Below are 12,716 nucleotides of genomic sequence, written 5' to 3'. Positions count from 1 at the left end.
AAAGTACCGTTTCATCTTTTAGTTATGATGGGACTGAGTTGAGAATCAGCATCCTTTCATTCAGTCTTTGGAATTTGCAGAAAAGGAAATTTTTCTTTCAGAAGATATGTATCTTTATCTTGTTTTGATGAACCAGTAACCTTACATGGTTCCTAACAATCTGGCTCTGAGTATTTATACCTCGAGATACGGTGGTGATCGTACGTTCTGAACCGAATCACGGAAGGTGATCTCTGCATTGGTGGCCACAGTGTTGCTTGGGCCTTGTGAGGTTAAGTGTTTTCACCGAGGGCCTCCCTCCTTCTCCCCCAGCTAAGGAGGCTCTGGAAGGCTTTGGCAGGCAGGGGCTTACGTGAGATCCTGCCCAGGAGGTCTTTTTAACCCTTTATTTGATAAATATTTTTATCCTTAGCCTTTCTTCACAATGAACTCCAGGAGACGAAACTGAAGATGCTTGTAGGCATAGACGTTGCTTTTCTCCCTCAGCTCTCATAGGTAGCTCCCCTCGTGGGCAGGCCATGGAGGTCAGCGCTCCCTGGAATTGGCCAGGGCATGTCCCAGTGAGGAGGGAGGGAGACACCAGCTCTGGTGGTGGCTGTGCCAGAAAACTAGCAAGACCGGATTCCTTCCACTCATTGCTTTAAAACTGGCTCCGATTTCTCTCCCTCTTATCGATACCCCTGTAGGTTGGCCATCGTCTAGCTGGTGCCAAGAGGCTTGATCTTTGTGCAGTTGCACAATGGCCTGGCTCAGATGGAGCCGGTCTTTTGACTACAGGTATATTTTCTGGTTCTGCAATGTTGTCTGCAAATCATTCCTTGGTTTTACCCTTTTCTTTGATTTATTTTGTTGGAGGATTTCTCAAAGTGTGTTCTATGGAATATTTGTTAGTTGGGATGTTAATAGGTGCAAAGAAGAAAAAAAGGGGTTTGGTCCAGAAAGTTTGGTAAATAAGTTAAACTAAGTGAACCAGGCTTTTTGCCAGGATTTTAGATGTTCTACTAAAGTGTATGGAGACACTCATGGTGACATAGGTTTCTCAAACTCATTTGCCGGTAGACTGTAGGAGGAGAATTTCATAGACCTTGTATCCTCGGAACACACTGGAGTTGAATTACTAGTTTTCTGTTACTAGGTTGAGTTACTAGTTTTCTGTAATCTAATCAGTGTAAAAGCAGTGTGAATTCCCTGCTTTTGATATTGTATTATAGCTATAGAGGATGTAACCACTGGGGGTACCTGGGTGAAGGGGCACCTGGGACTTCCCTATGCACTTTTTTGCAACTTCCTGTGAATCTGTAATAATTTCAAAATAAAAAGTTTTTGTAAAAAGTGAAAAAAAAAAGTGACTTCACAGCCACTCGGTCACCCAAGCAGCTTTTTTCTGATGATTTTTCAGTAAAATAGTGACTCTTTGGCCTGTTCCCTGGTCATTCCTGACGCTCAAAGTCCGGTTGCTCTTGCAAGTGCCGTATTATAACAACCTCTTTCACACTGTGGCCTGTACTGGCTCACAACCTACCATAGTAGGTTGTGTTTATGAATATCACCACTATTTAAAAATCACAGTGAATTCTTGTTGAATACATAAAAAGTTGGCAACTGGAGAAGTTTGGTAAATTGAATATTCTCTCTGGTGAATGTTCTACAGGTTACATGTATGCTGCTATTTTTTGGAGAGGTACAGTGTGGCCCTAATCTCTGAAAACTGAAACTTACTGAAGTTAATTTAGTTTTTCTTTTTCTGATTTAGAAGGCATTTGCTTGAGGGTAGAAAATATAGAAATTTGGGCAGCATTAAAAATTGATTGTTCTTACTACTGCATTTGCAAATAGCAAGTGCTCAATGTCCAAAAAAAAAAGAACAAAAATGAACATTACCAAAATATGTATTGCAGGAAATGAAAGTTTGCATATGTAATCCTGTACAATGGAGAATGACCACTGTTGACAGTTGTAAGTCTCTGGATTTATTTTCTATGCTTACATCAACATTAGTATTATCATGTTATTTCTGCCTTTTTAAATTAAAAAAGTTCACATGTAATAAAATTCTTGGATTGGAGTTTTGATGGTTTTGATGGTAGAATACAACCTGGAACTTCAGCCTCTACTTCCCCTCCCCCAGAAAGTTCCCTTGGGCCCTTTCTGAGTTGCAGAAGCAGCCACCTTCTGATTTTTATTATCCTAGATTTGTTTTGCCTGTTACCGAACTTTGCAATGGCATTACATGCTCTTTCGTGTCTGGCTGCTTTCCTTCAACATTCTGCTTTTGAGAGTCATCTGTTTCATTATGTGCATCATTATTTTATTTTGTTCTTCTTTCTTGCTGTGAAGTAAGTATCCCATTGTATGAATAGACCACAATTTGTTTAGCCATTCCGTTGATGGATATTCTGGGTGTTTCAAGTTTTCTGCCATTAAGAATAAGTCTACGATACATATTCTCATACAAGTCTTTTTGTGGGCATACATTTTTCATTTCTCTTGAATATGCAGTTAAAAGTCGAATTGCTGGGTGGAAGGGTACATGTGTATTTCTCTGTATTAAGGAACTGCCAAATAGTTCTCCAAAGTGGTTGAACCATTTTATATCCAGGAGCATTCCAGCCAGGCTGTATCCTAGTCAACATTTAGTAGTGTCTTACTTTTTTGTTTTTAGCTATTGTAATAGGCAGCAAAGTGTTGTATTTGTGATTTTAATTTGCTGTTACATGATGGCTAATGATATTGAGCACCTATTTATTTACTTGTTATTTATGAAATGTTGATTCATTTTTATCGCATTATTTGCTTTTTTATTATTGATTTGTAGGATTTATAGATCTGGCAAGTTTTTTGCTAAATATAAATTTTGAATATTTTCTCCCAGCCTGTGGTTTGCTTATTCTTTTTCAATATGCTATCTTTTGAGCAGAAATTTTAAATTTTGTTGGAACCTTATCATTTTTAAAATAGTTATTCATTTTTGTTTCTTGGCTAAAAAATCTTTTTCTGTCCCAAAGTTATAACGATGTCTGTGTTGTCTAATATGACAGTCCCCAGGCACATGTGACTATTTAAGTTTAAATTTAAATCAAATGAAATTAAACATTCAGTTCCTCAGTTGCAGTCACTACATGTCAAGTGCTTACTGGTCACCTGTGTCTGGTGGTCGCCGTGTTGGGCGGCTTGATTGCACACGATTCCCATCATTCTAGAAAGTTCTGTTGGGCAGTATTGTCCTAGTAGCCTGTGCTTTTGTGTTTAAGTCTCAATAGTGTAGGAAATACATTTGACAAAATTCAACATCCATTTATGATGAAAACTCTCTGCAAACTAGGAATAGAGAGGAACGTCTTCAATCTAATAAAAGTCATCTAAGCAAATTTATAGCTAACATGCTTTCTGCTGAAACACTGAAAGCTTTTCCCCTCAATTCAGTAACAAGGCAAGTGTCATCTATTAATTATTGTACTGGAAATAGGGCAATAAAGCAAGAAAACGTAATTAAAAGTATAAAAATTGGAAAGAAGTAAAACTCTTCTTATTTGTACCAATGAGACTGGGTACATAGGAAACCCTAAGAAATCTACAAATAATAATAATACTTACCAGAAGTATTATGTGAACTTACGGAAGTTGAGATACAAATATAGAATAGTCAGTTCTATTATAGTCAACATAGAAAAGTCAATTGCATGTTTGACACATTATTGGAAGATAAAGTTAAAAGAACAATACCATTTATCATATTGTCAAAAAACATAGAAAAACCAGGAATAAATTTTGTGTGAAAGATATGTGAGACTTCCACCCTGAAAAGTGGAAAATATTGCTAAGAAAAATTAAAGCAGAAGGACCTAATTGGAGAGATAAACCATGTTTCTGGGTCAAGAGATAAAATTATTGCTAAAATGTCCATTTTCCCCAGATTGATCTGCAGTTTCAACACAGTCCCAATCAAAATCCGAGCAGGCTGCTTCTTTTTGTGAAGAAATGGATTTGACAATTTGAAACTTTATATGGAAACTGCGAAGTGTCTAGAATATCCAAAATAATTTTTCAGAAGAAAAACCTGATTTCAAGACTTACTATAAAGTGTGATGATTAAGACAGTGTAGAATTGACATAAAGATAGATATATCAAGGAAAACGAATATAGAATAGAGGATAAACCCCAAAATATACCTGCTATAACTGTCATTTTCTTTCAACAATATAATTGGCCATTTTTCCTTGTTAAGGCTCATGAAGCCACACCCCTCCTCCTTTTAAAACATTTATTTAATACCTGTACAATATTCTATTGTAGGGATTTCTCGTAATATATTTGACCAGTTCCCAAATGATAGACATTACATTGTTTATATATTTTATGATTATAGGCAATGCTGAAATAAACATCATTAAATATGTTCATAATTGTGTCTGTGGAATACCTTTCTAGAAGTGGAATGGCCTGTGTTAAGTTTTTTGCATCTTTTAAATTTTGGTAGATTGACAGTTTACTCTGCACAAAGTTTCGTGTTCATTTATCCCACCAGCGGTGTTCCTTCTTCCCTGTATCTCTTCTATCTTGTTTTCAGTCTTTTCAATTTATTCCAGTGTACTAGACAAATTATTCACTTACTGTTATTTTAATTTGCATGTTTTTATTTATGAACGAAGTAGATTTTTAAAATATGTTTCAAGTGTTTCTATTTACTTTTTCTGTGATGTGCCTGTATATGGCCTCTTGGGTTTTTTTTTTTTTTTTTTTAATTAACCGTCTCACAATTTGCGTAATTCTTTTATTATTTGAACTTTTTGATAATTTGAATTCCTAAAAAATAGATATTTGCTTATACTTTTTACTTAACCTTTTACCCAGGAATTTTAAAATCACCTATGATCTAAACACTTAATGTAACGTATGAATTAAAATCAATCTGCCACTATATAATTTATTTGTACCAACTCTCCTTAAGTATTTACATAGTGGTATTGAAAATTTAAAAACAATGCTGACCAATTTTGGGGTGTTATAAATTGTATAAGCTTTTATTATCATGAAAAAGATTTTAAATATTTGCACATCTGGCAAATAAAAGGCTTCTAAGAGAAGTGTGGTCATTATGATTATGCAGACTTTTTTGCATATTCTATTATCAGAAAATGTAAAAAAAATTAAAATTTTTTCATGTACCTACCTATGTTATTCTCATATATTGTTTTATTCTTTTAAGTAAAGATTCTAAGAAAACTCATTAAAAATATAAGAATGTATCCTATTTGAAAAATTGCTTAAAAGTTTTTATTTGTGGTGTAACAACTCTAGTTTTAGAAAAGCAACTGTAAAGGATAGAGGTGGTTGAGATGATTTGGGGATGCTCTTGTGAGAGTTATTTTATGGGCCACTTTTTCTGTTTAGAAAAACTTTCACAAATATGCATATACTGATAAGTATAAAGCAAAATAAAAGTAGCCCACTTAGTTGTTTCTGTACCATTAAGAATTCAGGTTGTGTACACTTCTGAATTTACTAATCCGTTTTTCCATTGCCAACAGGAAGCTGACAAAAGTATTAAGGAACTACGTGGACAATGCTGAGAAGCCGGGAATCAACGAGCAGCTGTACAAAGCCATGAAAGCTTTGGAATACATCTTCAAGTTCATTGTGCGCTCCCGGGTCCTGTTCAATCAGTAGGTATCTCCCTGCTGGCTCTCCAGAGGACTTGTGGGGAATCCTTCACTTCCTCCGTTTTCTTCTCCCTTCTCTCCTTCCTCCTCCCTTCCCTGGCTTCCTGGCATGACAGAGCAGTAGCAGATACAGGCCTGGAGTTCAGTGGTCCGCTCTGACCATAACCGCTCCCGTGCAGTTGGACATTGGCGTGGGATACGGGCACTGCTCCCGAGCCTGACATCCCTGCGTCTCAGTGGAGCACTGTCTACTGAGCACATTCCCAGTGCTTCAGATGGAGTGCAGTGTGTTCCACGGGATTCAAAGTTGTTTTCAGTGTATCTGTATATGGAAAAGAGTACTGAATAAACCAACAAAAATAAAGCAAACAACAAAAAAGCGCCAGAAAGTTAAATTGCTTCCTTGAGAAGACAAATGTTGACTGAGGCCTCCCTCCCTCGCTTTCCTTCTACCAGAATAAATCTATAGGGATATTCCCACACTGGAAGTTTCTGTGTTAAAGGACACCCAGTTGTTTCAGCTTAGTGGCATATTTGAATTGCTTTTGAACTTCAAAGTGATTTGGGCTTTTTATGGCTTCATTACTTTATAGGTAATGTTAATATTTTTTCTAGATTTTCTGTAGATGAAGAGCTAGGCTAAAAAAATCAAAGAACTTTCTCTATGCCCCCGGGATTTAACTTTAAGGTAGATGAAATGTGAAGAGGGGGTAGTTTGAATGTTGGGGTGTTGAAGTTGATTCACTCTACCTGTGTCTTTTGGGGGATTGTTGCTATGTGGGCTATCTAATGGGAGGGATGTTGGTGCCTATTGATTATTTGAGATTGACGTTCCTGTTGTGAGTTTTACACATGAATTTTGAATTCATGAACAAGTGACCCTTCCAATGAGAGAACACGCATTGCCATTTAAAAGCAAAGCACTCCTGAAATGTATCAGTGGAAATTAGGAATTGAAACAGTTTGGAACTTAATCAGTAACTTCCTATTTCCTCTTGGCTTTATCCTCCTTTGCCTGAACCAGACTTTTCCAGAGGGGCTCGCTCACAAGAAAGGGAAGGAATTAAAAATCCAATCTCATGTGCACCTTGATGCAAATAAAGCCAAAGCAATAGGTTACTCACTGTGTGTAGAACAATAAAAGGCACAAAACGGGTGGATCCCACCAGTGATCAATTGTCAGAGCTCACACATATTGACCACAGAATGCAGTGTGCTTGTGTTTAACCTGGAGTTCCCATGATTAAAATAATCTTTACAAACTACTGTTTTTAATTACTAAGACCATAGGTTTGAGGGCACGCTTTTATCCTTGACTAGCAGATCAGAGTCGCAATCTTTTATTTTACTTGTGGACAGGCATGAATCTTGGCACGTGCTGAAACTCTCTTTTATTAAGATTCAAAGCCATCAATGATTTGCTGTTTTCAGGTGCAAAAGATGACCTTTGTTATACTTTCTTGTATTTTGGTTCGTTTTATTTCAATAAAATAAATTCTCTGAAAATGACCTTCTTGGCACCTTCTATCTTGCTTTTATATTTTTTCCCACTAATTTTAAGTTTCTGATTACTCCAAACCAAAATCTGCACTAAGGAGAGAGGATGCACTTATAAGAATGCAACATTCAGTTGATACAGTTGTTCATGACTTTCCTTTTCATTCAGTGATTAGTGATTAAAAGAAATATGCATTGGTAAACAGTGTAGTTCTCCTATCTTTGTAACTGTAATATTTTGTAAAACATGCTGCACAGAAAAGACTGGGGTCTTCCAGGTAGACTAGTAAGAAATTATTTATCTCTCCTCTCTTTAATGTCTTTCTCAAAATACAAATAGTATGAGATCTTAGAACATGGTCCATGAAAGCTATTTAGTTTGATCCCTCTGTAGAGGTTTGGAATATGGGAAAAGGACTGATTACAGAAAGACCCAACCTACCTGGCTTAACCAGATGAAACTCCCTTTTTAAGTTTTTGCTTAGCATGAAGCCCAGAGGACAAGTACAGAGCGTGTGCATTTTATTCCATGGTGCCCATTATTTTAGGCTCCTTTTATCTTTCTGCACCCATCCTTCAGGTGTGTCTCTTCATCTCATGGTTCCAAGGGGACTCCTTGGAACTGCATTCTGGGCAGGAGGGAGGGGAAAGAGAAGGGGCAAATGTTGTGCCAGCTGCTCTGTGTTCCTCAAAGAGCTTTCCCCAGTCTGTACAAGGTAACAGATGCTTTCGTCTCATTGGTCAGAGCCATGTCACTTAGCAAAGTGACATATGCTTCCATCTCATGTGTCGTGTGACATCTCACTATGTCATGTGACAGAGTGACATACTTTCATCCCATTGGCCAGAACTATGTCACGTGACAAGGCAACATGCTCTCAATCTCTTTGGCCAGTGCCATGTCACGTGACTGCCCTAGCTGCAAGGAAGATTGGAAAAGACATTTTTAGGCGGGCTTGGTGGGGCGGGTATGTATCTTGGAAAGGCGCCTGGCATTCTTTTCCTTACACTTTTGATCCAGAATCTTGTTACCTGACAACTTAGAACCTAACGGCTTGTTACTGAATCCTACCTAACTGGTTTCCTCAGCGTTTCTTCCCCATTAGTTTGGAGGGGGTGGGTGTCAATCTCTGACATTCCTGTTACCAGAAATAGTATCTCTTTGGCTTTTGCTCGTTGGAGCCCTAGTGACACACAGAAATGATTCAGTCCCTCTGGGTTACGTAGAAATGGAGGGAAATACTCAGCAGGCCTTTGCCCGCAATCCAGGACGTGCTTTGGGGTTCCAGCCCCAGGAATACCTTCGTCCCGGTGCTCAGCTGTGTGGCGTCGCCACAGCCCACGATCCCGGTGCTGGCCTCTGACCTGATGCAGCCCAGCAGGGGCCAGGCCTAAACCCCACGCTGAGTCTCCTTGCTGGGATAACTTGTTTGTCAAAAGAACTGAGACTATTGAGCACAAAAAAGTATAAGCAGGTATGAGCTGAGTAGCAGCAATTGTCAAAAGGTCATGAGGCCTCATGAATCTCCCCAGCCCCTAGCCTGGGCCTTCCTCACCTTCTCAGGCCAAATACTGTAGAGCTCATGGTGACGGCAAAAAGCATGCTCATAGTTGCTTGCTTCCAGGCAGGGTGGGCTTGGAAACCACATTCATTTTAAAACAAATACAGAGTACTTCCCAAGACTGGATGCTTTTCTAGGTTAGGGATACAGCAGCTCTGAAACAGAACGTCTGTCACTCAGCCCCGGCGGTGGTTTGGGGATGTGGCAGAGTCTGGCATGTGACACAGTGGAGTCCGGCATGTAACGCTGCGTAGGGCACTTTGGAGAGACGTGCAGTGGGAGGAAGTCAGGTGTCCTTCGCCACCTCCTGTTGGGAGGCATGTGGCTCTGTCGAGCCATCCAGCCAGGGCCCTTTTACTAAGAGACCGAACTACCCCGAGGCCACACGGCCGGAACCAAGGCTGCGTCCTCTAAGCATGGGCTGGGCACAGACTTGTGCCTGCCTCTCCTTGGAGACGTGGGTCAAAGGTTGTGGGACAATTGTCCACCCCAATCGCTCCCGAGGGACAAAGCTGTCCTTCTTTCAGGGGACTTACAGCTTTTAAATCAAGCAAGCCGTCCTCCCCCACCCCTGCTGCTCTGCGGCCTGCACCGTCACCCCGGCCGTGGGGGGACAGAGGGCTGTGTCGACCGCAGCAGAGGTGGGCGGCAGAGCCTGGTGCGGGGCCCTGAGGGGGTCGCCCGTTCGTCTGCTTTGCCTCCTGGTTTTCTTGAGGCCCCCTCCTCCAGTTCCCCTAGCTCCTTAGGCCCCCCTCAGACGTGTTCTTCCATTTCAGAATAGTTGTGCTGCCTCTAGCTGCTCCAACGCATTTTCAGAGAAGGCGTGGGGCCTTCTGATTCCCCAGGAGCTTTTCTCAGCTCTCCTTACTGGAGCTGCCCTCCTGAGAGTCGGTGATACGTGATGTGTGGGAAGCAGGAGCAGCAGAGTTAAGGAAGCTTCGGGTCAGTTACCATAGGGTTTGAGAGTGATGCTACTTTAGGATAAAAGTGTCTGCTTCCACGCCCCTTTTTGCCCACATGATTGTTTTTTAAATTTTACACAACTTTTTCCTTCTCTGTCATCACTCAACAAACATTACTGATGATCATGAGTAATGTGGTTTTTTCATTACCTCAAAGAGAGTGTTGATTTTCAAAAGAGAATGTTGACTTACATAGAGGTTCTGCTCCCTTCTTCTGGCCTTTCCTCTCCCTCCCTCCATCCTTCCTTCCTTCTTTCCCTCTCACCTTCCCACTCTCCCTCCTTCCCTCCCTCCTTCTTTCCCTCTCTCCCTCCTTTCCTTCCTCCTTCCCTCCCCTCCCTTCCTTCCTTCTTCCATAAGTTCTTAATGAAGCCCTGACCATTTCCCAGACTTTCCTAGTTTCTTAAGCTTCTTTGTTCTCTAAATGTTTCCTAAACGTGGAACTTGGTGCCTCCTGTGCTTCCCAAGGGAGAGAAGGACACACCTTTCTTTAGAAACTTAACACAGAGTTGTAGCCACATGGTGTGAATATGAGGACTACTTCTAAATTTAAATCTATAGTCCAAAATTCTTGAGAAGTTCTTTTAGTATTTGACAGATAATATGGAAGGAACAAATGCATGGCCTTAAAATCAGGAACAATAGGGATGAAGAATTTTAGAAACTCTCTCCTTGCTCTCTTGCTCTCCACTCCTAGGTGCTCTCCTGTGACATTTCAAGAGCGACTTCTTTGTCTGTGATAGCAAAGGCCTTCCTTTTAGATGAAATAATACTCTTATTTTGTATAGGCCACCTAAAGGAATACAAAAGCAGCTGTATCCCACACCGAGGTCTAGAATGTTTGATCCATAACAAGCTCTAAGCAGGTCTTAGGTGTAGTGTTTTTAGACGTGGAGGGAAAAAACAAATCCGGGTTCTCATTTTCTCACCTGCAACACATCTGTTACTGTGGGAGAAAAACAACTGGGCTCCCAGTCGGAATTGACAAGTGAGATTTTCTTTTTGCAATTGCAATAAACTTTTGAGTTCTTTTATTTTTTGTCTTCTTTCAAAGTGGTCTGCTGGGTTTTCATATAATGCAGTGACTTTGTTAAATTCTAGGATCGTTATTCTTCAAAAGAACAAAGAGATGAAACTTTGGAAAGGAAGATATCGAAGCTTATTGCAGTACCGCATTATCTCTTGAGCTATGCAGAGCCATACCTTTTTGTTTTGTTTAGAAAGCTCATTTTGTTTTGAAATGAACACAGCAGTTTAAAAGCCCTGGCCCGAAAACATTTGGTTTGTGGGGAACCCACTGGAAGATTCCTGACAGCCAGTGGCAGTTTTCCCCTGGTTTTTGTCTGTCTGTTTTTTCCGTGTGGGTGGATCCCTTGAACTAGAAAACCAGCGAACAGACCCATCCTGCATCTGGTCTTCCAAATCAAATTATTCAACCTAGTTATCTTCTGTTCCCTCTGTGCTTTGTAGCGTTTTTGCCTGTCATCTGGTATTAGCTTTGTGAATAATTAGTTATTGATCATGAATAAGTTGTTGCAGATCTGTCATTTTGCTGTCATTCCCTGGGTCACCAAAATAGAAGGTAGTTAATAAAGAAAGACCCTGTCGCTTCTTGTTAGTGAATACTTATGATATTTAAACAGACCAGGGATTGATGAGCGGCTTTTATTCACCTTTTTATCTACCAGTATGCCTCTTTCTTTCTTTCTTCACCCCTTCCTAAGCCTCATGGTGGGTCAAATACGGGACTTTTCCTGATTTACTTGGTAAAACGAAGGGGTGAGATTCTCGGGACTTCTCCAATGGTCCCTCGTTACAAAAAGGCACTTCAAAGGTATTGCTATAAAATGCTAACATTTGAATGCTCTAGACGTGTTGATAGCAGTAAAGAAACTGATTATTGCATATGCATCCTTGAGAGGTTCTTGGTAGAATTTTAAATGTAATAAAGATTTATTAGTTATGCTTTATAGATATTGAAGATATGTTATTGGGGGCATACAGGTTTGGAGACTGACTTCTTTATCAGAATGAAATGTCTCTTTATCTTTTGGTTAGTGTTGTTCAGTTTTTCTGTGTCTTTTATTTAAGTTGGGTCTCATAAGTAGGATATAGGTGCATTTTTATTTCGTCCAGTCTGATAGTCATTTTAATGGAGTATTTACATAAAAGGTAATAAGTTAATATATTGGCCTCGTATCTTCTACCTTTCTATTAATTTTCTCTTTTGCTTATTTGTATTAGTTCCCTTTTTCCTCCTTTTATGCCATTTTTTAAAATTTAACTTTGTTTTCTTTATTAGAGAAGCTGTGGGTTTACAAACAGTCATGCATGAAATACAGGATTCCCATATATCACCGCCCTCCCCCCCCCAAACACCTTGAATTAGTGTGGAACATTTGTTACCGTTGATGATAGTACACTATTTATTGTACTATAATTATAAAATTGTGCTTTTAACTAAAGTCCATAGTTTAACTTAGGGTTCACTGTTTGATAATGTAATTCCATGGATTTTTTTTTTTTTTGCTTTAGGTTTTTTTTTTTTTTTTTAATTTTATTTTGAAATAAATTCAAACTTACAGGACAGTTGCAAAAACAATACAAACCCCATACACAGAACTCCAGCATACCACGACCCCCTTCCCCCAATACCCCAATCCACCAACTTAAACATCCCGTCACACCACTATTTCTTTCTTTCCCTCCCTCCCTCTGTATCATCCATCTTCTATTGCTCTGTCTTCTGAACATATGAGAGCAAGCTGCACACATCCTTGAACAAACAATATAATTCAAATATACATTTCCTATGAACAAGAACATTCTTTTATGCAATCACATTAAGTGCAGCTAAGTTCAAGAAATTCAACATTGATACAAAGCTTACATTCTATATTTCCTTTTTTTTTCCTTATGTCCCATTTGTGTCCCTTTGAGCCTCCTGTCCTCCATCCTCAGATCCCATCCAGGATCATCCTTGGCAATTAATTGTCATTATCTATTTAGACTGTCTTTTTTTTTTTTTTCAATT

At 39.4% G+C, this 12,716-nt stretch overlaps 1 protein-coding gene across 2 annotated transcripts in view; it reads left to right on the top strand.

Moving 5' to 3' along the window:
• The window catches only part of DOCK1 (dedicator of cytokinesis 1), a 546,722-nt gene that overhangs the window by 134,540 nt on the left and 399,466 nt on the right, over positions 1-12,716 (top strand). For both annotated transcript variants that reach the window (XM_037804943.1, XM_037804942.1), the window contains exon 22: positions 5,530-5,664. In XM_037804943.1, coding sequence (XP_037660871.1) covers positions 5,530-5,664 — 135 coding nt within the window. The remainder of the gene's footprint in view (positions 1-5,529; positions 5,665-12,716) is intronic.

Source organism: Choloepus didactylus, chromosome 15 (assembly GCF_015220235.1).
Source record: "Choloepus didactylus isolate mChoDid1 chromosome 15, mChoDid1.pri, whole genome shotgun sequence".
NCBI classification, from domain to species: Eukaryota; Metazoa; Chordata; class Mammalia; order Pilosa; family Megalonychidae; genus Choloepus; species Choloepus didactylus.
Note: the sequence above shows the minus strand (reverse complement) of the source record. Positions and strands in the feature narration are given on the sequence as shown.